Genomic DNA, 23,362 nt, shown 5'->3' with positions numbered 1-23,362 from the left:
AAAATAACAGCAGCCACAATTCAACTCTCATTATCACCACCACTACCACAACAATAGTTGATATTTACTGGGTGCTTGCTGTATGCTATTTTAAATGATTTTTATGAGTGAATGTGATCATTTGATAATCCTGTCAAGCAGGCCAAACTTTTTAGGTAAAGGCTTAATTTACATATAATAAGTAGCTAGACCTTGTATTTTCAGTTCTGAGGCTCAAACCCAGGGTCATATGCTAAGCAAGTGCTCTACCATTGAGTCTCCTGAACCAGCCCTTGGCTTTTTGAGACAAGGTCTCATCCAGACTGACCTTAAGCTCATGACCTTCTGCCTCTGCTTCAGAAATGCTGGGCTTACAAATGTGTACTACACCTATAGATTTTTACCCACGCAAGCTTAACTTCACATTCTATACTCTGTTTAAATGTATTTTTACTTTTGAGAAAGCTCTTGTTAAGTTCTAGCTTGAGACTTGCTGTGGTAGGTCAGGTTTCCTCAAACTCACAGATGTCCCTTGCCTCTGCCTGCTGAGGGCTAGGATTGAAGGCCTGTGCCACCACTCCTGGCTATATGCTTTCTCTTGAAAAGTAGGACGCTGAAGAGAACAACCTGTACTTCTTTTCATTTTCATGTTACTGGATTGTCTCCAATAGGATGTTGCACTGACCAAAGATTCCATAAAAACCAGGATAGGCTTTAAAGAAAGGCTCTTAAAACAAACACACACGATAATATTTACTATTAGCACAAAGTAAAGTTACAATGTAATGCAGGAGTATAGTGGACATATTAATTCTTTCACTATTCACATATTGTCCTTACATTTCCCACTTGTTTGAGAAAGACCAATTTCTCCCGTTAGTTAGGTTAAATAACTTCTATTTAAATACAATGGTAAATTAGGTAACTTTTCTGTTTATCTTTTGAGAAAGAACCTGTAAAATTGGGTCTGATCATTAATGCAACCAATTGAAAGTTCGTTGCTCAAGTGTGTGTGTGTGTGTGTGTGTGTGTGTGTGTGTGTGTGTGCGCTGGCCAGTGAGCCCTAGGGAATAGCCTGTGCCCACATCCCCAGTGAGTCCCCATCGCCACCATTCTAACCCCACAACTCTTGACTTTTATGTGGAGGTTGAGAGATGATAAAGTCTTGCCAAGCATTTTTTTTTTTTTTTTTGGCAAGCACTTTCTAGAGTAAGCATTTCCTAGGCCTCCACTTGTTACTTTTTATTGAAATGAGGAATAAAAGACGTATGGGTTCTTTGTTCCTCTAAATTGGCTAAATACTCCAAGAAATCTTGTTTAAGATTTTTTTCAATCAAAATTTGAAAGAGAAATTTTTTTGGTGTAACTAGCATGTTTTTCATTCCAAAGGATTAAAATGAGAGAACATTTCAGCTAAAATCCTTATGTTTTTAAAGCAGTTAGTGGTTTATTAATAGGGCCTGAGTCTCTTGCATCTTTGATTCCCTTTGGACTCCTGGGTGTGAGTATTAAAGAGTGTCACATGAGCAGAGATCTACATGCATGAAAGCCTCATTAAATTTTTACTGGTAACGTGAGATGAGAAGGCTCTGTGCTGACCAGCTGTATTTTGAACTCAACTACAGACATTAATTATGTATACATGGAAAATTATTTAGAACAATTATAGGCTGTTAGACCTTTGCTTCCTGTTATAATTCTAGATAAATTAGAGCATGATTATAACCAATTATGTTGTTTCAGTTATCATTCCCAAGTGATCCAAGCCTTATTCTATGATCCCTGGTGGTAGACTGTTTCATAATTCTAGTAAGTTATGTGGTTTGCTCTTTATGAACTTCTGTGCACAGTACTAGGTAGAATAAAATGGAGACCCCTTTGAGGTGTCTTATAGGGCACTCTCTGAGTAGATCTAGCCAGTTGGGTTGCCTGGGTCAAAAGGACTGTTTCTTAAGCCAGGGACTGTTAACACTTTGGGAGCTGAAAGGGAATTAGAAGAAAAAAAGACACAACACGGGACTTCTCTTTTAATACAAAGGAATTATATGTTCTCATCTATCCTTCTAGAATTTGCTCGGATGATGGTGATGGGAAACCTTTTAAGAATCTCTTCTACTTTGAGAATTCAGACATTTACTCATTTTTCAGGCAGCATCTCTTGTAGCCCAGCTGGCTACGAACCGAGGATGACTCTCACCTTCTGATCCTTTCTCTGTGTTGGGATTACAGGAGTTAGCCACTGATCTGCAGAGAGAATTTCAAAGCCTTTGTAAGCAAAATTATAGCGACCGCTTTGATATTTACGTTCAGGTTACTTGACGTAAGTGGGAAAGAGAGAATGACGAAAACAAGATATATGCAATCTAGATGCTGAAGTGGACCACGATGTAAATTATTAGTTCTAAAGAACGCGGTCTGGAGGACCAAACGCCCCAGAGAAGACGGTGATGAAGACGGTGACAACGCACTCCCCGTCCTACAGCCCGCTCCGCTTTGGGAACCTGGCCTCCGCTGCGGCTGAGGGCGCCGGGTGATGACGTCACCGGGCCCCGGAGGCGATTGGCTCCCCGAGAGGGGCGTCGGCAATCAACGGGACCCAGAGCCCTCGCCGAAGTCCTCGCGATAGCCGCGGCCTCGGTGCGGGGATGGCCGCAGAGCCGGGTGGAGGTGCTCTGCGGCTCCGGGAGCCGGCTCTCGGGGCCGAGACATGGCCCGGGGCTCCGGCCAGCTAGGCGGGCCTCATCGGGACACCGTCACCATGCCCAAGAGAGGAAAGCGGCTCAAGTTCCGGGCCCACGACGCCTGCTCGGGCCGAGGTGGGCGAGGGGCGGGGCCGGGCTGGGCGGCCAAGGCGGGCTGGGCGGCCGGGGCGGGCGCGGCGGGACCCGGCGGGGAGCGGTGGCGGAGACTTTGCCTCGAGTCTGAGGAGGCCTTGGCGCTTTGCTCTGTTTCAGTGACCGTGGCGGACTATGCCAACTCGGATCCGGCGGTGGTGAGGTCTGGACGGGTCAAGAAAGCCGTGGCCAACGCTATTCAGCAGGAAGGTAGGCTTTCGTGGGTCTTTTTAGGCCCAAGCTTTTAAGAGACAGCATTGGGTGTTGTATTTACCTGGAATTGCGTCCCGGTGTTTTTTCTACTGACCTTTGGGTCATGAACGTGTTTGCTCTTCCCACTGTTTACTTTCTCGTTTCGTATCCTGGATGGGATGGGTGTGTGTAGCCAGGATCAGCAGGTTCCGGAGCCGAAATGGTTTTGTTTCCTCTTTGAGTTAAAACCAACTTTGTGACCAGCTGCGGTGGGCATTCCTTTAATCTCAGCATTGGGGAGGCAGAGACAGGTGGATCTCTGTGAGTTTAAGGCTAGCCTGGTTTACCTAGCAAGTGTGAGGTCCTGTCTCAGAAGAACCACCAAACCAAAACAAGAACAAAATCCCACACAACTTTTTGTACTCGTTAATTTCCACTGCCACTCCTTGATACCAGTCCCCCCCCCCTTTTTTTTTTTGGTAGTTTGTGCATATTTTACCATGCAGTTGACTTCCATTTCTTTGGCATATTGGGTTTTTTGTTTTTTTTTTTGTTATGTTTGTCTTGCTTTCAAGATTTTTGCAGATGGGACCAAGTGCGTTTCATTCTCTCCTTGTTTCCTCCTAGTAAAATCTCTTTGTGGCTTGGAAGCGTCCCAGGTTCCTGCCGAGGAGGCTCTTTCCGGGGTGGGTGAGCCATGTGACATCCTGGACAGCAGTGATGAGATGGATGCCCAGGAAGAAAGCACTCAGGAAAGATCAGTCTCCAGAAAAAAGAAGAGCAAGAGACATAAAGGTACGGGTTGCTTTCCTGAGCACTGAGCTCTGTCTGTGGTGATGGATGCTGTCGCTCTTCAATGTGAGGGGAGATCTACAAGGAACTAGTGATTGTCGGTGATAACCTTTTTTTTTTTTTTTTAAAGATTTATTTAGTCTGTGTGAGTACACCATTGCTGTCTTCAGACACACCAGAAGAGGTCATCAGATCCCATTACAGATGATTGTGAGCCACCATGTGGTTGCTGGGAATTGAACTCAGGACCTCTGGAAGAGCAATCAGTGCTCTTAATTGCTGAGCTTTCTCTCCAGCCCCATAACCTTCTTTTCCATGATACAAAAATTAACAGCAACATTAGTTACACTTTTTAAAATTCTGTTAGGGATGTATACATACATATTATATGTGTGTGCGTGTGTGTACACATTTTCCAGAAAATTTCCGACTTAACGTTTTAAGTTTTGTTTATTTACTTTTTTTTTTTTTTTTTGAGGAACTGAATATGAGTGTCTGCATGTATGTGTGTGCTTCACTTGTATGCCTGGCACCCTCAGGTCAGAAGGGGTCGTTAGATCTGTCACTGGAGCTGTGAGTTGGATGGTTGGATGGATGGTTGTGAACTCTGATTTGGGTTCTGAGACCCACCACACCCAGGTCTTTTGCAAGGGCAACAACTTCTAAACCATCTTGGCTTTTCAAGACAATATTCTCTTCTCTTCGCTTCTTTTCTTTCCTTCTCCTTTCTTTTCTTTCTTTCTTCTTTTTTTTTTTTTTTTTCCTTGAGATAGGGTTTCTTCATGTAACAGCCCTGGCTATCCTGGAACTGCTTTGTAGACCAGTCTGGTTTGTAGGTCTCAAATCCACGGAGATATGCCTGCCTTTGCCTCCCAGATGCTGGGTCTTAAGATATAACGTACTTTTTCTGGTCTAATTTCTTTCATATGGCTTAAAAGTATTTAAGGTTCATCCATATGGCATGTGTACCAGCTTTTATTGCCTTTTACTTGACTACTTTGTGTTATGACTTCAGGGATAAGTCTTGCCTGGGTAAATGCTTTCATTTCTAGTAGGTAATGAGTGCATGAAATTTCTGGATTGTATGGCAATCTGTGTGTAAGTTTTTGAGGAATCAGTGAAGTGGCTGTGCCATTTGGTGTTTCTAACAGTAGCATAGGAACATTTTTCCCTCCGAGACAGGGTTTCTCTGTGTAGCCCTGGTTGTGCTAGAACTGACCAGGCTGGCCTTGAACTCAGGGATCTGCCTGCCTCTGCCTCCTGAGTTCTAGGATTAAAGGAGTGTGTCACTATGCCTGGCTTTTCTTTGCTTCTTCATTTTAAATTAAAATATTGCATTATAAGACTCCCTTCACATAGTCAGGATCTAATCACTTACTAGACAAGTGATTTGTGGCATGTACACTCTTGAACATCATTTCTCTTTTATTTTGCTTTATTTTCTCTCTATTAAGGTACATCTACTTTGATTATTTTCTCTTAAAAATAATTTTAAAATTTCTTTGTCTATCTGTTTATTTTGACTGTGTGTGTATAGGGGGTAGGATAACAGAGTTGAGCATACCTGGGTGTAAAGGTGGAGATCAGAGGACAGTGTGATAGTTATCTCCTTCCATCATTGGAGTTCCAGGGAGTAAACTCAGTCAGGTTTGGCTGCAAGCACTGTTATCTGCAAAGCCGTCTGGTTGTCCCTATCCTTTAGTTTTTAATGAAGTCGTTATAACCACTATGCAACAGCTATAAATTCATTACTATTTATGTTTCAATTTTGAGCAATTTCTATATATCATTATCTCTATAATGTTTTAGTGTCATACCCTCAAAAGAGAGATAGTTTTCAAAAATACTATTGTTAGCCAGCAAGTAATCTCAGGAGGTGGAGGCGGACCAGGAGTCCAGGGCCAAGGTTAGCTACATGTTGGAGGCTAATCTGAGTTACATTAGACCCTGTCTGAAGAGCTAAAAATCCAACAGACCCGGAATGTTCCAGAGATCCCTCCATGGTTAAGAGCACTGGCTGCCCTTCAGAAGACCCCTGTGGACCCATCACCCACATGGAGGCTTACGTCATCTGTACCTTTCCTTCTAGTGGAGCCAGTGCTCTCTTCTGTTCTTGGGAGCAGCTATGCAAGCGATGCAGACACACACATGCCTGCCTTTTTCAAGTTGTGTAGTGTTGCGCCATCTCCCTATCCCTGAGACATACAACCTTTAGCTTTAGTCAGCTTTGTAAAAGTCCCGATGAGCCCGGTGTGATGGTGCTTGACTTTAATCCTAGCACTTGGGAGACAAAGGTAGGCAGTTTAAGGCCAGCATGGTCTACATAGCAAGTTTCAAGATAGCCCGGGCTTCAAAGTGAGATCTGCCTCAGAGATAAATGATTATTTAAGATGGTGGCTTTCTGGCGTATGTGTTGTTATTCTAATCTGAGATATGTAGTGAACCTTAGGACTCAAGACAATAAACAGTAATTAGGTCTGAAGCAGGAGGAAGAGACAGGAAGGCTACATTATCAAGTAGGGACTGAAGTACAAGATAACTAGAATGTGGCAAAGGTTGATGCTTGTGTAGCTCAGCTGAGACATAGGTTTGATCCCAACTACATAAAGCCAACATGGTGTCATATACCTACAACCCCAGAATTTAGTAGGTGGAGACAGGAAGATAAGATGTTCAAGGTGTACTATCAAGTTGGCAAGCCTGACCTACCTGAGACTCTGCCTCAAAACAAACATACAAATAATAAAAATGAAAACTAGAACATGTGTAGAGTGTTGATTGTGAATATATGCTATAATTTACCTTTTCTGTTGTTAAGGTTATTTAGTTTCATTGTTCTTTTTAATATACCTTTTTAAAAAAACTAAAAAAATGGGTTTTGAGGTTTATTTATTTTTATTTTGTGTGTGTGGGTGTTTTGCCTGCATGTGTGTTTGTGTATCACGTGTAAGTAGTGTCCTGGGTTTTTGTTTGTTTTGTTTTATTTGTTTTTTTTTTGTTAGCTTGACACAGGTAGAGTTATCTGGCAAGAGAGAATCCCAGTTGAGAAAATGCCCTACCAGATTGTGCTGCGGGCAAGTGTGTGCTGTGTTTTCTTGGTTAATGATTAATATGGGAGGGCCCAGCCCACTGTAAGTGGCACCACCCTATCAGATGGTCTGACGGATGAGACGGCTCTGCTGGTAATACTTGCCCCCATGCCTGACTCTCTTGAGTTCAATTCCCAGGATCCACATCAGGGAAGGGAGAGGTGACACCCACAGCTTGTCTCTGGCCTCCATGCTCATGCTGTGACACTTGTGGCCTAAATAATTAAAATGTGGTAATAAAAATCAGACTGAGCCAGCCATGAAGAGCACACCAGTAAACAGCACTTCTCCATGGCTTCTGTTTCACCTCCTGCCTTGACTTCCTTCAGTGATGAACTGTGACTTGAGAATTGTAAGAAGGAAACTTTTTTCTCTACGTGCTGCTCTGCTCCCGTGCTTACCATAGCAATAGAAACCTTAACTGAGACAGTGTTCTTAGTTTTTGAGCCATCTCTTTAGCCCCAGTGTCTGTTTTCTTATTATGACATCAGGCTTAATAATAGTTTTCTTTTTTTTTTTTTTTAAATTTATTATTTATTATATGTAAGTACACTGTAGCTGTCTTCAGACACACCTGAAGAGGGCATCAGATCTCATTAAGGGTGGTTGTGAGCCACCATGTGGTTGCTGGGATTTGAACTTCAGACCTTCGGAAGAGCAGTCGGGTGCTCTTACCCACTGAGCCATCTCACCAGCCCCAATAATAGTTTTCTTAATTCAATTGAATTATTGTTGATTGTTAAAATATACACATAGGTGCTGGGCAGTGGTGGTACACGCCATTAATCCCAGCATTTGGGAGGCAGAGGCAGGCAGATTTCTGAGTTCAAGTTCAGCCTGGTCTACAGAGAGAGTTCCAGGACAGCCAGAGCTACACAGAGAAACCCTGTCTCGAAAAAAACAAAACAAAACAAAAAAAAAAAAAAAAAGAAAAAGAAAATATACACAAAGTAACTTTAAAAACTTAATACACAAATAGAATTTTTTAAAGGTTTTAGTTAGGTAGGTTTAATTGGTAAAGCACTTTCTACAAAAACTTGAAGGTATGAAATCAGATCCCAGTAGTCACCTGGGCTTCTCTCTTACCACACAACTCTACCTTGTGTTTGTGCTGAACAAAACAAAATAAAACCCCAAACCAACCAGGACCCTTTTCTTTCAGGGGACCTGTATGATATTAGCACCCACATCAGGCAACTGACAAATGCCTAAAACTCCAGCTTCAAGGAACTTGACATTCATTCTGGAATCCATGGATTCTTTTATGCACACGTTTTTCCATGGGTGCATGCATGCGCGTACACACACTTTTTTAAAGACCGTGAATAGGGTGGGGCTGGAGAGACGGGTCATGTAAAAAGACAAGTCCAACTGTGCGGTCTCTAACCCTGCCAAAGGGTGCCTGGAGCTCAACGGCTGCCATCTTTAGCTGGCTGGTGAGCTCCAAGTTCAATGAGAGACCTTGTCTCCAAATATGAGGTAGAAAAATGATGGAAGAACATGCTGGATATCGACCTCTGGACTCTACACACGTGTACCTGCCAACACATGTGGCCATACAAGAAAATGTATGTACATATGCATGTACATACAACAAAGGCATCAAGGACAGTAACTTGGGCAACAAAGATCTTAGCAGCTGGAATTACCAGGAAACCATCAACTTGAGGGGCTTCCTTGGAACTGTTTTAAAACCCTATACTTAGCTGGGCATGCTGGCACACACCTTTAATCCCAGCGCTAGGGAGGCAGAGGCAGGTTTTGAGGCCAGCCTGGTCTACAGAGTGAGTTCTAGGACAGCCAGGGCTACACAGAGAAACCCTGTCTTAAACAAACAAAAACACACCAAGACAACAAAAGCCATTTTCTTCAGTGTACAGCTAGCTGAGAATTGGAATGAACACTTTTGGTGTGTGTGTAATAAATAGAACACAGAATTTTCTTCTTGTTTCAGAAGACCCGGATGGCACTGGAGAAGAGTATCCTATGGATATTTGGCTGCTGCTGGCTTCCTATATCCGTCCTGAGGACATTGTGAATTTTTCCCTGATTTGTAAAAATGCTTGGACTGTCACTTGCACTGCTGCCTTTTGGACCAGGTTGTACCGAAGGTGCGACCTCTGAGTGCCAGTGTTTTCTCTGTAGTTGATTTTGTTGCTGTTTGTGATTTGGAGCTCTGCCCCTGGGCTCTTTCTACTTTTTCTCCCTAACATGCCTTGGCATAACCCTAGCTTTGGACTTGTTGATATCTCTCTAAATCTTATGTTACTGATCCATGCAGGTGATTGTCTTTCCTATGGCTGCCACCCTACCCCTTCTAGTATCTTTTTTTTTTTTCTTTTTGCAAATGGTATTACTTCTGGAAGAACTTAGACTTCCTATAGAGGTGTATCTTATTACGTGATGAATAAACATGCTAGATTTTCATGTGGGGTACAGAGGTCTAGTGGACTTTATGAACTGTAGGATGTGGTAGGGATGGATAGAGAACTTAACATGTCTGACAGGGAAACCAAGTGGCTCTTCCCCGTGACAGATTCTTTTTGAGCAACTAAAGCATATTACATGATTTCCAAATCAGAGACTTGTAATTCTGTAGAACCTGAAATAGTCCAGATTTAAATGGAAAACTACAGGGTTACCAAGATGAAGAAGCAAAAGTCATGGATAATGTCAGGAGATGGTGATGGTAGTGGTGAGAACTGGGCAAACTAGTATCCACCAGTGCAATAGTGGAGTAAAGTTCACATGGAAGTTGGGGTCCTGGGAGGCTGAATAAGAACAGGCAGGCAGGTCACATATTGGTAGGAGTCATGTGTCATGTTTCAGGCACTACACGCTGGATGCGTCTCTGCCTTTGCGGCTGCGACCAGAATCCATGGAGAAGCTGCGCTGTCTCCGGGCATGTGTGATCCGATCTCTGTATCATATGTATGAACCATTTGCTGCTCGAATCTCCAAGAATCCAGCCATTCCGGAAAGCACTCCCAGCACACTGAAGAATTCCAAAGTAAGTGAAACTTGCTGTTGGGGTTTGGCTAATGGATTCTTGTATGGTGGGCTTGTTCTTGAGTCTTGTTTGTAGCTTCTTAATGGGGAGGGCTGTAGGTCCCAACCATTAGGGGGCTCATGTAAACTTGTAGGTTCAGAAGTGTCATTTCTCTGACACATCCCTGCTGTGCTGGACTGCTTTGCTATCCTTCCTTAAAGCTTTCTTATGCTTATAGTGTATTTCTTAAGTCTCTATTTTAATTCTATGCACTGTACATTTGATCACTGTAGATAAAATGGTTTTGATAGCTTGGGCTAGAAAAAATACTTGAATGGTAGGTGTATACTACAGTTTTCACAAAATGCTTAGTCATGACACAAATAACACAAGGAATTCTACTGATTGTCTGTTTCTAACGTAACCTCGGCATCTTGCTTTAAGGATTCAAGTATAGACATCTTTACGTGCTAAGACCCTGTGCCAGGCTCTGATCATTTGTCTCAGAGATTATAAGGTGCTATAGTCTATTCATAGATGTTAGGATTCCAAAATCTTCCTATGTTTTAAGCTCCCTTTATCTTTGTATTCTCTACATAGTTTATATCCCTACACTGTATTCAAGCTTCTGGTATTCTGAATAATAAGTAGGTCTATTTTAATTATTTAGGCAAGGTGATGTCTTGACCCTTACCTTCCTCACCCGAGGCTACTGTGTAAATCTCTTACCTTTGAATTTGTAGGTCATTTTTACACCTCTGTCCTACCCACTCTAATCCATTCTGTAGCACTTTCTGTTCTTTTCCTTTATGCTCATAGATGTGATGTGGTCTTCTCTCCTAGTTGAGCTCTAAGGTTGTATTAATTCCAGGAATTAAAAGGTACTGTTGTTTGAAAGTAATCAAGATTCCACTTCCAACACATACAAATGTAGGTCATCAAACGGGTTATAATGCTAGTTGATGGATTTAGGGCAGGAGTAGTGTGTTACATGAGTAGAGTTTCACCCTGAAGCTGCTTCTGCTTGTAATGTGAGTGGACAGTGTCCCATCTCACATTTACAGTGTCTTCCTCCCTAGAAGCATTTAATCCTATCCGATTAACTACAAGGAGGGTGGTAATCATTACAAAGTTAACCATGCCAGGCAATGGAGCAGGACAGCATTGATTGGGCAAACTCCTCATGCTTGACACATCTTAGCGGCTCCAGTGCACAGTGCAAGGGCTACTGCAAAGTCTCAAATACCCATATCTTTATAATCTCATTACTATGTCTTTTAAAAAATAGATTAGAAAGCCAAAGTAGATTGAAAAAATAAGCTCTTCATCCAGGTAGTAAAGGCAGGCTACCTGGCAGCCTCTTTTTGTGTTGTTAGAGATCCTCTGAAGAGGATATGGGTCCTGTTGTGGCAGGTGCCTGGTGCATGGCCTCACCACTTACATGCCTGTAATCGCATGGCACTCAGTTGCCAGCATGCCTAAAGGAAGTTTCCCATTCCCCGGACTCCAGCTTTTCGTATTTGATCCCCTCTCTCTCTTTTCAGTAGCATAGCTTGTGTGGGACACTGGAGCCGTTGTGATGGCAGCAGAAGTGTTTTCCCCTAAAAGCCAAGCCCATTATTTTTGATGGAGCAGCAGGACGTACAGGGCATGTCTGAAGGCAGGACAGCTGGCACGGCGGACGACCCACCCCTTGTCCCCTGGGAGGTACTTCACTTCTTGTGCTTAACCCTAGCTATAGCCTGACTTCATTGAGGGGCTTGCTTTAGACTGAATTCAGCTTAGCTCATTGGTTTCCATAGTAGCTGTTCCCAGAAGATCCTGAGTGGCTTGTTCCTGTTATAGGGCTAGCCCTCCTTGCCTGCTTTGTGGCCTTGTTACCATCTTGCCTGATGGCTACTTGCTGCCTTTATATTTTAATGTAGAGCAGTGGCTGCTGAATCAGAGAAAACGCCCCACACTGTGGATATATATTTCAGTCTTTACAGGTGAGAGCATTAGGGGTTGATCTTCATAAGCTCAGAGGTTGACTTGTATCGGTCCCTCCTCTCCTTCCTGAGTAGCACTGTGACTGTCTTCATGTTGCACCAGTGTTGAGTTGGGGGTCTGTGTGCCAAAGGAAATCCTCCGCTTCAGGACTGTAGTTGGCTTTAGAGCGCTCAGATAATTTTGCTAATTAATTTTTTTTTGTTACTTTATAATACATATCAATGTCACTTTCTTAGTTTACTTTTTCTTTCTTACAGTGCTTACTTTTCTGGTGCAGAAAGATTGTTGGGAACAGACAAGAACCAATGTGGGAGTTCAACTTCAAGTTCAAAAAACAGGCATGTGTCCTTCTCTTTGTCTCATAGTTTTATAAATTTTATTTTTAAAGGTTTGTTTATTTGGGTGGTTGGATGGTTCAGAGGATGAGAGTGAATACTGCATTTGTCAGAGGAGTTCGAGGACATTTAATAATAGCCTCTTCTGACCTTTCAGACATCACACTCATGTACAAACCACTCCTACACCCATACCCACCTTAAAACCAAGAGACTTTTTATTCTGTATGAGGTTTTTGTTTTTGTTTTTGAGACAGTCTGTGTTTCTACAGATCCCTGACTGTCCTGAAACTTGCCACATAGACCAGGCTGGCCTCAAACTAATAGAGATCTACCTGCTTCTGTTTCTCAAGTCCTTGGATTAAAGACCTGCACCACCATATCTGGCTTGTCTGTTAAGTGGTTGCCTGCACTATGCACGTGCACTATGTGTATGCCTGGTGCTTGTGTTGCCCAGAAGAAGGGGTCAGATTCCCTGGAATTGGAGTTGTGGACAGTTGTTAACCTCTATAAAGGTGCTGGGAATCAAACCTTTGTCTTCTGTAAGAGTAGCAAGGGCTTTTAACTGGCAAGCCATCTCTGCATCTTTCAGATATCTTATTTAATGAATTTTACCATGTCTTAATCCTTTTGTGCTGCCATAACGAAGTACCAGAGATTGGATTATTTATAAAGAATGAAAATTAATTTCCTCATAGTTCTGGAGGCCAGGAAATCCATAGAGGTTCTATGTCTCGAGACTCTGGTTCCCACTTTCAAGATGGTTCCTTACTGTACCCTGTGTATTCTCACATAGCTGTGGTAGGAGGCTGAAAGGAGCTGAATCCATTTTCAAGCCCTTACTGTAATAAGAACTTTCACCCATATCATGAAAGAGAAGTCTTTATCTTCTAACGGCTCCATCTCTTACATAACATTAGATTAAATTTCGAAATAACATTTGGTGGGAACTGTTTTATAATGGAGGAAGAAAGATAGCATCTTCAGGTTGTTACCCAAGGTAAACCTACACAGATTACCAGTTCAGAAAACAGAGCTTTATAAGACGTGTGTGTGTGTGTGTAGCACGAGGATATGAATTTGGCTACCCAAAACCCATGTGAAAACTGCTGTGGTGGCATACTTCTGTAACACTAGTATGAGCAAGTGAACATGGGCAGAATTCTGGAGCTCCCTGGCCAGCCAGTTAAACTAGTTGAACAGCTCCAGGTTCAGGAAGAGACTGTTGAAAAATAAAGTGGAGGGGAGGGGGGAGGGGGAGAGATGCTTGGCATTGACCTCTGGCTGCCATGTGCATTCACACACACATGCCTACCCTCTCTCCTCCATCTCACACAGATTTCATGGGCAGCTGAGAAAAATTCAGTATCTGTGGAATGTTGGTGTCTATTGCTGTGAAGAGACACCATGACATCAGCAGTTTTTATAGAAGAAAGTATTTAATTGGATCTCACTTACAAGTTCAGAGGTTTATCCATTAGCATCGTGGTGGGAAGGATGGTGACATGCAGGCTGTCACAGTGCTGGAAAAGTAGCTGAGAGTTCTACATCATACTTTCCTATTAATTTATTTTTAAAACATGGTTCTGGTGAAGAAACTTGGCTTTCATGTCTTTGTAAGAAATCCACAGTCTGTGCTATCAACAAGACACCTTTCTCCACTGAGGAGTCACCCTAGCAATGGAGAAATGGGACAGGAGACCAGAATTACTACAGGAAATTGAATGCTGAGAGACCTTTAGCCTGAGACTTGTGAATCCTGTTTTCTGGTTTTTGGAATTCGGAGGTTACTTCTGAATCTGCCCTCTTGTGCAGCAGATACCCTGAAGTCTGATACAGCACGTGGAAATTGGAGAGTGGCTGATAGAGCCATTTCTTATCAGATAGCGGAACTACTATCTAAATAAAAACTCACTGCTATATTTGCTAATCTAAACACCCTCTCTCTTTTAACTGGTAGATTCTTTGATCTCTGCATGGAAACCAATATGTATACAAAGAGCAGATGACAGAAAATTTTATCTCACTAAAATTTGCCTGTTGGGTTTTCCTTCACAGCATCTTAAAGAGCATACATTATTTCCTCTAGGCCAGTAGATTAATGCTTAGCTCTTCTTAGTCCCCTAGATTAAAGAGCAAGTGTATGGAACGGTTGCAACCGCCCATTCAATATCAAGATGTCCATACCAACCCTGACCAGGACTGCTGCCTACTGCAGGTCACCACCCTCAACTTCATCTTTATTCCTATTGTCATGGGGATGATATTTACCTTGGTAAGTGAGGACTCAGCGCTTTTGTAGAATTTCACTGTATCTATGGTTTGAAAAAGGATTTGCAGACTTAACTACTGGGAAGAAATCTGTATAATAAAGTATAATTTAAGTATAATAAAGTTCAAACGTAAAACCATGTCAACACATGGTATACCCCTTTTCTCCCATGTGACTGCACACACACCACACACCATAACTAAAAAGAACCCACAAAATTGATGATGATGATGATGATGATAATGGCAACACCAATAGTAATAAAAACCCTAAACATCTCCCCAGGTAAAATAAAAACAAAACCACAAGTATAAAGTTAGATTTGCATATTAGAAAGACGATAATGGAGAGGAGCTAATTATATCTGAGAATGTTTTGTCTGCCTTTTCTGTAAGAAAACGAAGGCTTCTGTACCTTCCCGTATGCACTGAAGGGAATATGGATAAACATGCACATGAGCACTGTTAGGACCTTAGGCATTCAGAGGCTGCCATAATGGAATGTTAGAATAGATAACTAGCTCTGTCCTGTGTGAGGTGAGTAAATCATATATGTATCTTTTAGCTTGTAATTTTTAATGGTTGAAAAATATTTAATTGGATAGGCAGCCAGAAAGTTGGTTATTTGTCATTTGTCTTCTCTGTGTCTTAGGCTTATGTTCAGAGATGTTTGGAGTTGTTCTTTATGATGAAAAAGTTTAGTTTTTAATGATAGGTAATGTGTATATCATGAAGAATTTAAATAATGCATACATTTTTTTTTCAGAAAGTAGAGGTAACATAGACTGCCATTGTCCTGTAACTCCAGTTACCTTTCTGGGCACTGTTTGTAAAGTCTGTCTGTTAACAGGTTAACATACATCCTCTGTAGGTAGTTTCCTGTAGCTGAGTGTGTCATGATTCTATTTTTATCGTGGGTCCTTCTCTCTCCATTGAGGTTAAGTTGCTTTAATGACCTCACCGTGACTCCTATTCCATAGATGCCATATCAATTCTGTAGAAACCTCCTGTATTAGTCAGGGTTCTCTAGAGTCACAGAACTTATGGATAGTCTCTAGTTAGTAAAGGAATTTATTGATGACTTACAGTCGGCAGCCCAATTCCCAACAATGGTTCAGTCGCAGCTGTGAATGGAAGTCCAAGGATCTAGCAGTTACTCAGTCTCACGCAGCAAGCAGGCGAAGGAGCAAGAGCAAGAGCTAGACTCCCTTCTTCCAATGTCCTTATATTGTCTCCAGCAGAAGGTGTAGCCCAGATTAAAGGTGTGTCCCACCACACCTTTAATCCCAGATGAAAGGCGTAGCCCAGATTAAAGGTGTGTTCCTTAAACTCAGAGATTCAATCTTCTGGAATCCATAGCCACTATGGCTCAAGATCTTCAAACCAAGATCCAGATAAGGATCTCCAAGCCTCCAGATAAGGGTCACTGGTGAGCCTTCCAATTCCGGATTGTAGTTCATTCCAAATATTGTCACGTTGACAACCAGGAATAGCCACTACACCTCCATCTAAATACTTGGAAAATTTTACACAAAAATGGATCAGGCTTAGGTTTTACAGATCTTGCCTGACTTGTTCATCAGCACATTATCAGAATTCTATCTTTATCCTATATGTGTAACAATTAGATGGCTTTTGTGGTGGTGTGTGTGCATATATCCTAAATTATTTATCTCTAAGACCCTTTAACATCTTAGATACACAAAACAGAGAAAATCTTAACAAATATCACTTTAGTGTTTTTGTAAATGTGTTGGTAGTATAACTTACAAAACAAACCTTGAGGCTGAACCAAGGTATATTAGACCATCTCATGGAGAGCCCAAAGAATCCAAGGTTAAATTAACTACTAAACATTTAAATTACATGCTAAATGTGCCTTTCTCTTCTAGTTTACCATTAATGTGAGTACAGACATGCGGCATCATCGAGTGAGATTGGTGTTCCAGGATTCTCCTGTCCGTGGTGGTCAGAATCTGCGTAGTGAACAGGGTGTGCAAGTCGTCCTGGACCCGGTGCACAGTGTTCGGCTCTTTGACTGGTGGCATCCGCAGTATCCATTCTCCCTGAGAGCATAGTTCCTGCTTCCTGTCCCTCGGGATAGCTTCCAGTCTAGTCCATTAGTAATCAGATTCTGTTTGGAAGGGGCAGCTGTATTGTGTAGCTGATTAGTGATGCACAGGCTGTTTGGGTTCCTGGGGCTCCTGTTACAGGAGGTGGAAAGGTTGAATCAAGAGGAAAACCAACTATGATTTATAAACATTTTCATGTAAAATTTGCATATTTGAAAGGAGAAACCTGGCCTCATTTTCTGTGTTAAACCTCAATTGGTGCTGTTGAGTTTGTTCTTCGTTCATTTATCTCAGCAAATGGATGATCTTTCGTTAGGGGAAAGTTAAACTCTTACTCTTCATGGAAGAACGTTTTTCCTTACAGATTAGAGGAACTCAGAGGCTTAAAATGGTTGCTCCAATGTTGCTGCTCCTCAAATTCAAGTGAATATTTTTTTCTTTTCCCTTTACCCTTCTCCAGAAATAAAGCAGGTGACAGGGTTGTCAGAATCTTATAAGATTGATTTGTGCATCTTTTAAAAAAAATGCTTTTTGGATATTTATTACATGAATATTGATTGTTTTGATGATTTTGTATTTTGGGTTTTTGTTTTATTGCATGAGACTTAATAGTGATGGTAATAATTATGTGCCCCTGGTACTGTTCTAAGAACTTTATAGATTGTGTCTCTAATCCTTGTGTCTTGCAAGGTAGTTGAAACCCTTCCCATTTTAAGGTTGAGAAGCTGAATCATTGATTTACCCAAGGCCAGAACTGCTGGTCCATGCAGAGCCAGGATTCTGACCCCTGTCTTTTGCTACACAACAACTTCAAAGGCCAGTTTCATTTTTCGTGTGGTACTTAGTGGTACAAAGAGGAGGCAGAGTGTGAGGAAAAAGTAAAACAATGAGTTATTTGAATCTTTCAGATAGCTATGCATTAACTGAAAGGTAAGGCAGAGTTTAGGAAAATTGTGTTTACATTAAATTGTTAGGCTTTATAATGCTAAAGGTCATCTTTAAAAAATACATTGCATGTTGAAAGCAGCCTTCAAATAGAGCAATTAGTGGCTTTTCTCTGCCCTGTCCTGTCCTTTGATATCTTTGTTTTTCCTTTTTAAATCATCCTGTGTGCATTCAGGATCCTGGTCTTCATACAGAGATGTTGACACCCTTCTTAGTCACAGTTCTTACTGTCACTGGCATGCTCTGAGAAAAGGATGTGGGTGGGGTTTTGTTTATTTCTTTTGCTAAGAAGAAAGTCTTACTGCTTCCTTTCCCACCTGGATGTGGCAGGAGATGCTCATTAAGACAATGCTCTCCTACTCAAGACCTGGAGTTCATCCTGTAGCGCTGCAGTCCAGCCTCCCTGCCCCACAAAAATAGTCCTTTGGAGACAGGGTCTTGCTGTGTAGCCCAGGCTGGCCTTGCACTTAATCCTCTTACTTTAGCTGCCTGGAGTTGTTGGGTGAGTCACCAGACAGGACAAAGACAGAAAATGTTCTTTAAACATAAAAATATTGTGGGGTGGATACTTTTGTGAGCTAAATTGCTAAATGAGTATGTTGGTTTTTATCTTTCCCCACCCCATGCTATTTAAAGACCATTCTTAAGCATCTGTTTAATGCTGCTGCTGACAGCAGCCGTACCCACACTGAGGGGCATGCTGTCACTGGTTGAACAGATAGTGAGCCTGGGTCAATAAAAAGAACCACCAGAATTTGGGTACTTAATTAACAAAGCAAACAAAAACCCTAGGACAGTAAGCCTCCACAGATCTCTGCAGTCAGAAGCTGCCTAGAGGCAGAAGAAAAGAAGCACAGAGTCTGGAGTTCCCTGAACAAAAGATGCCATGGAGCAGGGGAAGTTGTCCTTGTGGATTGTGTGTCTCCCATTTAGGTTTACCCTGAGTGGGTGAAATAAATGTGGCTTAATTGTTTTCTGGCTCAACTTGTGAGTTTTTATGTCAAACTCCATGGTATGATGATAGATGCTATAGCCTCCCTTTGAAGTTCCTGCTGCCTCTGCTGTGGTCTTAGCACATTGCCAACACTTGGTAAAATGGTTCTTCATGGTTACCATGGCTGCAGTCTCCTCAGCATTGGCTGAGTTGCCTTTTCTGGCATTATTCATGTTTTGTTAATGGAAGGGTGTGAAGAGTCAAGGATTGCCTTTTTGTAAAAACTAGTCCACCTAGAGAACGACTGAAACTTGGTAGGCTCTGGGTTTAAAAACTGACTAATGTTTTTCACTTCTTGATGTATATATTCTTGTTCAGAGTGTCAGACAAATAACAGATTCAGCTCCTCTCAACCCCTATCAGAATTAATTTCCTTGCCATTTTCTAAAGATGAAAGGAAAATTGGATATATTGGGAGAGAGGGAATGAAAGGCTATGTTAACTGACCTCAGCTTCAGCCTTTATAGGACACTGTTGCAAGATGTGTATATATCTGTAACTGCCTATGTGCACATTGTATATAGAACAGTTCACTGCTGCTGGGTGGTGGCAGCACAGGCAGCCTGCAGAAGCAGGTGAATCTAGGAGATGGAGGCCAGCCTGGTCTACATAGTTCCGGAACAGCCAGGGCTGCACAGAAAAACCCTGTCTTAAAAACCTAAAAAGGGAGAAAAAAAAAAAAAAAAAAAAAAAACCAAACCCAAAACAGTTCTTCACACTCATAACAGTGCTTATGGGGTATCTGTGAAGGATTTGAGTAGGCACTGAAATGAAATTTCACAAACCAGATGGAAAAGATACATTAATAGCCACGGGGGCAGGGAAAGGGAACAATTCAGGAAAATCGGTTTAGCTAAAATTTGTCAGAATTTTGGCATTTGAGCATGTTTTCATAGGATGTATGTATCAGACAAACACTTCATTTTGTAGTAACAGCGTTAGGGCAGTCACATGCCCAAAAGCAAGTCACAATTCACTGAGGCACATACTACAATACAAGAGTATCTGGGTTTCCAGTTTCTCCACTTAAAAATATGTGAGCGAGAACAGGTGTGAAGGGCGACAGACGACTGGCCATTTAGGGAACAGACTAGACTTAGGAAGGTGAGTTCAACAGAGGAAAAGAGGGATGTGCTCTGCATTCCAAGTTTTAGGGCCAGAACATCTACCAGATTAAATGCTTGCCCTGCCCTCTCAGGCTCGACCAAGATGGCGCACAGCATCAAAGCAGCGCCCTTGTCACGTGCGAACCAGGGCTGGGGAGCGCCCGGGCGTGGGGGCGTGGCCTCGGGGGATATGGCCAGGCCCCGCCCTTAGGGGTGGGGCCAGGGTATCCGCGGAGGAAGGGGGCGGGTCCTTGAGGCCACGGTACTGGGCGGTGGAGGCTGCAGCTACCTTTGCAGGCTTGCCTCTAGGACGCCTCGCGCTGCCGAGGTCGGGGGCGGCGCCCTGCTACCGCTGGGCCTTCGGCGATTCCACGCAGGTGAGCACCCACAGCCACTCCGCGGGGAAGGATACCCCTTTTCCCAGCTCCAGCTCCCCTGAACAGTTTGAGGAGGAGTCTCTGTTAGTGCGCCTTGGGAAACAGCCTCTTCTGGTCTGGATGTATCTCTGCGGGGCGCGGAATTCGTTGCCCCTCGCCTTTGCTGTGCCCTGTGCCCTTGGGGATGAGGATGGGGGTCGATGCCCGTTTTGCAGGGAGGGCGTGGAGTTCGCCCTCAGCTCCATCCTCTCTCTGGGAGGGGGCAGCCGGGTGGACTGCGCCCCCTCATCCTCTCCAGGAGAGTCAGAGCAAAAGCGCCTCTGGGCTTGGGGGCCAACTCTGCTTCTTTGGGCGAGCGCTGGTGAGAGGCTGAAGTCTTCGATCTTCCCGGGGGTCTTCCTCCTTCCCGCATGCCTCTTTTCGCCCTTGGTTACTATCGCCAGCTCTGCATTCCTTCAACTGTCAGGCTGTACCAGAGATGCCCCCATCTCCGCAGTGCTGGGGCGGTGGGGTGGAAGGAATGGCCAGCCGAGGGCCTGGTTGGGGGTGGGGATGAGGGTGGGCGCAACAGGAAAAGAGGTTCGTAATAGAGATTACTGAACTGGGGTGGGGGTGGGAATGATAGGGTTGATTAGTGAACACAGTAGGGGTATTTCCCAGCACGGGTGTTGAGGGTTTTATGATTGGTAGGAAGGGAGGTTGGCCTGGAGGACTTGGAAATATGTTGTAGGTGGTTTCTCTGAGAAGGAGGAGGGATCTAGCACTAAGTGCCACTAGGTGCTGATGTCACCTTTGAGGAGAGATGTGTTGGAGAGGAGGAGAGTTGAGGCAGCTCCTCAGTACTTGTTCGTGGAGAGCAAGTGGTTAAGGGGGCTGTGCTTAGCCTGATGAGTCCCTCCTGGTGTGAGCTTAAGAAGGCTGTTCCAGGAGCCAGGTTTCAGGGACTCCCTGCAGTCCTTTCCAGACTTGTTGGAATTGGCTCTTAGTACTTTATTCAATATTGAGTAAACATTTATTGGGCACCTACTACATGCCAGACACCATACTAGAGAGATAGATACTTGCCTATCCAAAAGCTGTTAAAGGCCATGGAGCAGGTAGATGGTACCCGAAATAGGCACACATTCCCCTATATACATTTTAGTTATCCTGTTAGTGGAATGGCAGAAACAAAACAAAACAAAAAAGCCAACCGGATCTTAACCCACAGAATCCACACCTCTGTTAACTGGCCAGATAGTCTTTAGTAAAAATGACAGCTTGAATGGTTTATATTGGCTATTTTCTTAGATTTGGGGCTAAGATTTGAGGAGGCTTCTCAAGATAAATGATGTCCCAAAGTAATGAGACGAGGGATAGCACATTGGGTTGGGGGGCTTTGGGGGCCCTAGACACTGTGCAGTGAAGACACCCTCTCCAGAAATGAGTGGCTGCAGGAGCGTGGTGTGAGGGGAGTTTTCATCGGATGCTTTGGGCCTGTGCCGTTGGGCATGTCATGTTGAGCATGTATATGATGTCAGTATATGAGCTCTGTCCCAGCAGCTGGCCTGTGAAGGAAGGATTGGAGGAACGGAGTAGGGCCGGCAGTCAGGCTCGTGGGTCCTCTCTGAGTGATGACTGAAACCTTAGAATTGGAAAGAGTGAGGAGGATTTGCTGTGGGTCCTTTCTGAGCCTCTGAGGATAGCAGAGCAAGAGCTGGGGAGAGGGTGATTAGTTGGACTGTGCTGCTGATGAGGCAGGGGTGAAGCTCAGGAGGGCCAGGGGACTGGGTGCCAACGGGGTTTTAAGGTGCAGGGAAGTTAACTGAGGCTTTGTTACGGCTGAAATGCTCTCCGTGGGCCTCCAAGAGCTGTACTATGTTAAGTTGGTAAAGGATTTGTTCTAAGAACATGGTGGGCTATACTGGCCGAGCAGTATAGAGGTGTGTGTGTACAATACATTCATAGTGTGCATATGTGTGCTTGTGCAAATGTGTGCACTGGGAGTGAGGACTGAGAAAGACTGAGAGAGCAAAACCAGCCCCAGAGTCTGGGTTCCACTTAAGGAATTGGAAGAAATGGAGGGAGGGACTGGGGTCAGAGGGAGAGACAAGTGTGTATTGCAACCACATAAGTCACCATCTGTCCCCTCTCTGGCCTGCTAGCTCACTGACCTATAATTAGCTCTGGAGGGCATACGGTGCTGGCTCACTGGAGTGTGGCACTTTGGGTGTCCAGCAGAGTCAAGAACACACAGAGAGGCTGTGGTCCTATGCTGAGGACCATGTCCCAGGACCACGACCCCTGTGAATTCTCCAGTCTGAGAAGGGCTCTCTGTATTATTGAAGAGGGAAGGGGCCCTAAGGACCTGAGGACGTTAATAAGGTAGAGTTAGCTGGTGAGGCAGGCAGCAGTGGGACAAGGGGCTCTAAGAGAGGGTTACATGAGACTTGAGGCCACCAGACCCTAAGGATCCACTTTTATCCACCCCTGGCTGCTGCCTCCCTCACAACACAAGCATGGTTGCAACCTGGCTTAGTACTCCAACTGCGGACAGGCCAAGGCTGTCACATGGGGTCTTCCTTCCCATCTTTTCTAGCTGTCCCAGAAGACAGTTCTAGCACAGGGCAGCTGCATGCCTGAGAGAGTTAGGGACTGAGAGGCCTTGGCTCAGGGTCACTTTTTCTGAGAGTTTCAGGTGTTTGTACTCCAGATGGTGCTTAGCATGGACCCCAGTGTAGAGCAGAGGCTGGTCAAACCCAGCTCTGTATTGCCCTGAAACAAGTCTCAGTATGACTGTACCCTCCCAAGAAGCCTATTATGTATCTTCTACGTTTTCTGTATCTGTGGCAGGACTATTTGAGAGAGTATCAGATTGAATTGAAGTGGTCTGTCTTCTGGTCCCTTGGGTTATATGAAGCAGGTTCTCCTCGAAATTAAGATATTTAACCTGCAGCCGAGATGTGCCTGGGAACCCAGTATCATACGATTACATTCCACTGGGGGAATTGGCAGTAGATAACATGAAAATCCCTAAGCCTGTCATAAAGCAGAGTATTTGGGTTTAGGTTTATGACCTTGAATGTATAGATTTGTATATCTATAGATTTGTATATCTATAGAATGTATACATTTGGTATATCTTACATATTTTTAGTTACTTATAGAAATATTTAACATGGTACTATATGGCAATTTAAAGAGTTCTCATCATTTTTAAAAGTTTAAAAAGATTTTAATTTGGGCTGGAGAGATGGTTCAGCCATTAAGAGCACTGACTGTTCTTCCAATGGTCCTGAGTTCAATTCCCAGCAACCACATGGTGGCTCACAACCATCTGTAATGGGGATCCAATGCCCTCTTCTGGTGTGTCTGAAGACAGCAACGGTGTACTCACATTCATAAAATAAATAAATAAA

At 43.5% G+C, this 23,362-nt stretch overlaps 2 protein-coding genes across 16 annotated transcripts in view; both read left to right on the top strand.

The window, feature by feature from the left end:
* The first annotated feature begins 2,544 nt into the window (after positions 1 to 2,544).
* On the top strand, positions 2,545 to 18,461 carry Tmem183a (transmembrane protein 183A). Of its 5 annotated transcripts, none has more exons than XR_003956268.1 (9): positions 2,545 to 2,795; positions 2,934 to 3,023; positions 3,633 to 3,800; positions 8,841 to 8,997; positions 9,716 to 9,896; positions 11,423 to 11,582; positions 12,122 to 12,202; positions 14,319 to 14,474; positions 16,363 to 18,460. XR_003956268.1 is itself a non-coding variant. In NM_001042485.1 (8 exons), the coding sequence occupies exons 1-8, from the start codon at positions 2,687 to 2,689 to the stop codon at positions 16,546 to 16,548; spliced, it is 1,125 nt and encodes a 374-aa protein (NP_001035950.1). In that variant the 5' UTR covers positions 2,558 to 2,686; the 3' UTR covers positions 16,549 to 18,460. The 5 variants fall into 5 exon arrangements, 2 of the variants coding, with proteins under 2 accessions (NP_001035950.1, NP_065613.1); NR_151737.1 differs by having other exon boundaries at positions 2,551 to 2,795; positions 11,420 to 11,582; positions 16,363 to 18,461; XR_003956269.1 differs by having other exon boundaries at positions 2,552 to 2,795; positions 8,844 to 8,997; positions 11,420 to 11,582.
* Positions 18,462 to 19,800: 1,339 nt separating this feature from the next.
* The window catches only part of Ppfia4 (protein tyrosine phosphatase, receptor type, f polypeptide (PTPRF), interacting protein (liprin), alpha 4), a 47,974-nt gene continuing 44,412 nt past the window's right edge, over positions 19,801 to 23,362 (top strand). For 4 of the 11 annotated variants that reach the window (XR_003946481.1, XR_001785571.2, XR_001785569.2 and 1 more), the window contains exon 1: positions 19,802 to 19,964. The gene's annotated coding sequence lies outside the window, so the exon portion shown is untranslated. Of the gene's footprint in view, positions 19,965 to 20,004; positions 20,326 to 23,362 lie in introns of those variants that run through there. The other 7 variants (XR_387191.3, XR_387189.3, XR_001785570.2 and 4 more) reach the window with 6 other exon arrangements.

Source organism: Mus musculus, chromosome 1 (assembly GCF_000001635.26).
Source record: "Mus musculus strain C57BL/6J chromosome 1, GRCm38.p6 C57BL/6J".
NCBI classification, from domain to species: domain Eukaryota; kingdom Metazoa; phylum Chordata; class Mammalia; order Rodentia; family Muridae; genus Mus; species Mus musculus.
Note: the sequence above shows the minus strand (reverse complement) of the source record. Positions and strands in the feature narration are given on the sequence as shown.

Coding starts and splice junctions, on each gene's coding strand:
- Tmem183a (NM_020588.2), top strand. CDS start 2,687: ATGGCCCGGGGCTCCGGCCAGCTAGGCGGGCCTCATCGGGACACCGTC. Junction 3,801..8,840: donor GAAGAGCAAGAGACATAAAG/GTACGGGTTGCT, acceptor TTCTTGTTTCAG/AAGACCCGGATGGCACTGGA. Junction 8,998..9,715: donor TGGACCAGGTTGTACCGAAG/GTGCGACCTCTG, acceptor GTCATGTTTCAG/GCACTACACGCTGGATGCGT.